Source organism: Apaloderma vittatum, unplaced genomic scaffold, assembly GCF_000703405.1.
Source record: "Apaloderma vittatum isolate BGI_N311 unplaced genomic scaffold, ASM70340v1 scaffold25122, whole genome shotgun sequence".
Taxonomy (NCBI): domain Eukaryota; kingdom Metazoa; phylum Chordata; class Aves; order Trogoniformes; family Trogonidae; genus Apaloderma; species Apaloderma vittatum.
Genome location: NW_009702284.1, coordinates 2,612 through 2,897, shown reverse-complemented (window position 1 = coordinate 2,897; position 286 = coordinate 2,612). Strand labels below are relative to the sequence as shown.

The following is a 286-nucleotide window of genomic DNA, read 5'->3' as shown; positions in this document are numbered from 1 at the left end:
GGGGAGGGGGAGGGGTCTGGTCCAGCCAGTGTGGGGTGAGAGCCGGGAGCTCCCCTGAACTGCCTTAGACTCTGCGTAGGCCTGTCTTGGCTTAAAACTGGGCAGAGCTGAGTGTGGTCGCCGGGGTCACATCTTGCACCGAGGTGCCGGAGTTAAAAACTGGGTTTGCTTTTGGCCGCGCTCACCTTCTGCTTCTTTTGCTTTCTGCAGCCTGAGACCGATTTCTTCGGGCGGCCGATTCAGCGGCAGGAGCCGCCGGGGGGCCCCACCCCCACGCGGGTGGCCC

General features: G+C 64.0%; 1 protein-coding gene across 1 annotated transcript in view; it reads left to right on the top strand.

The window, feature by feature from the left end:
- Positions 1-286, top strand: part of CHTF18 (CTF18, chromosome transmission fidelity factor 18 homolog (S. cerevisiae)) — a gene marked incomplete at its 5' end in the record, with an annotated part of 5,491 nt that overhangs the window by 4,707 nt on the left and 498 nt on the right. The window contains 1 exon segment of the mRNA XM_009879506.1: positions 211-275. Within this exon segment, the coding sequence (XP_009877808.1) occupies positions 211-275 (65 nt within the window).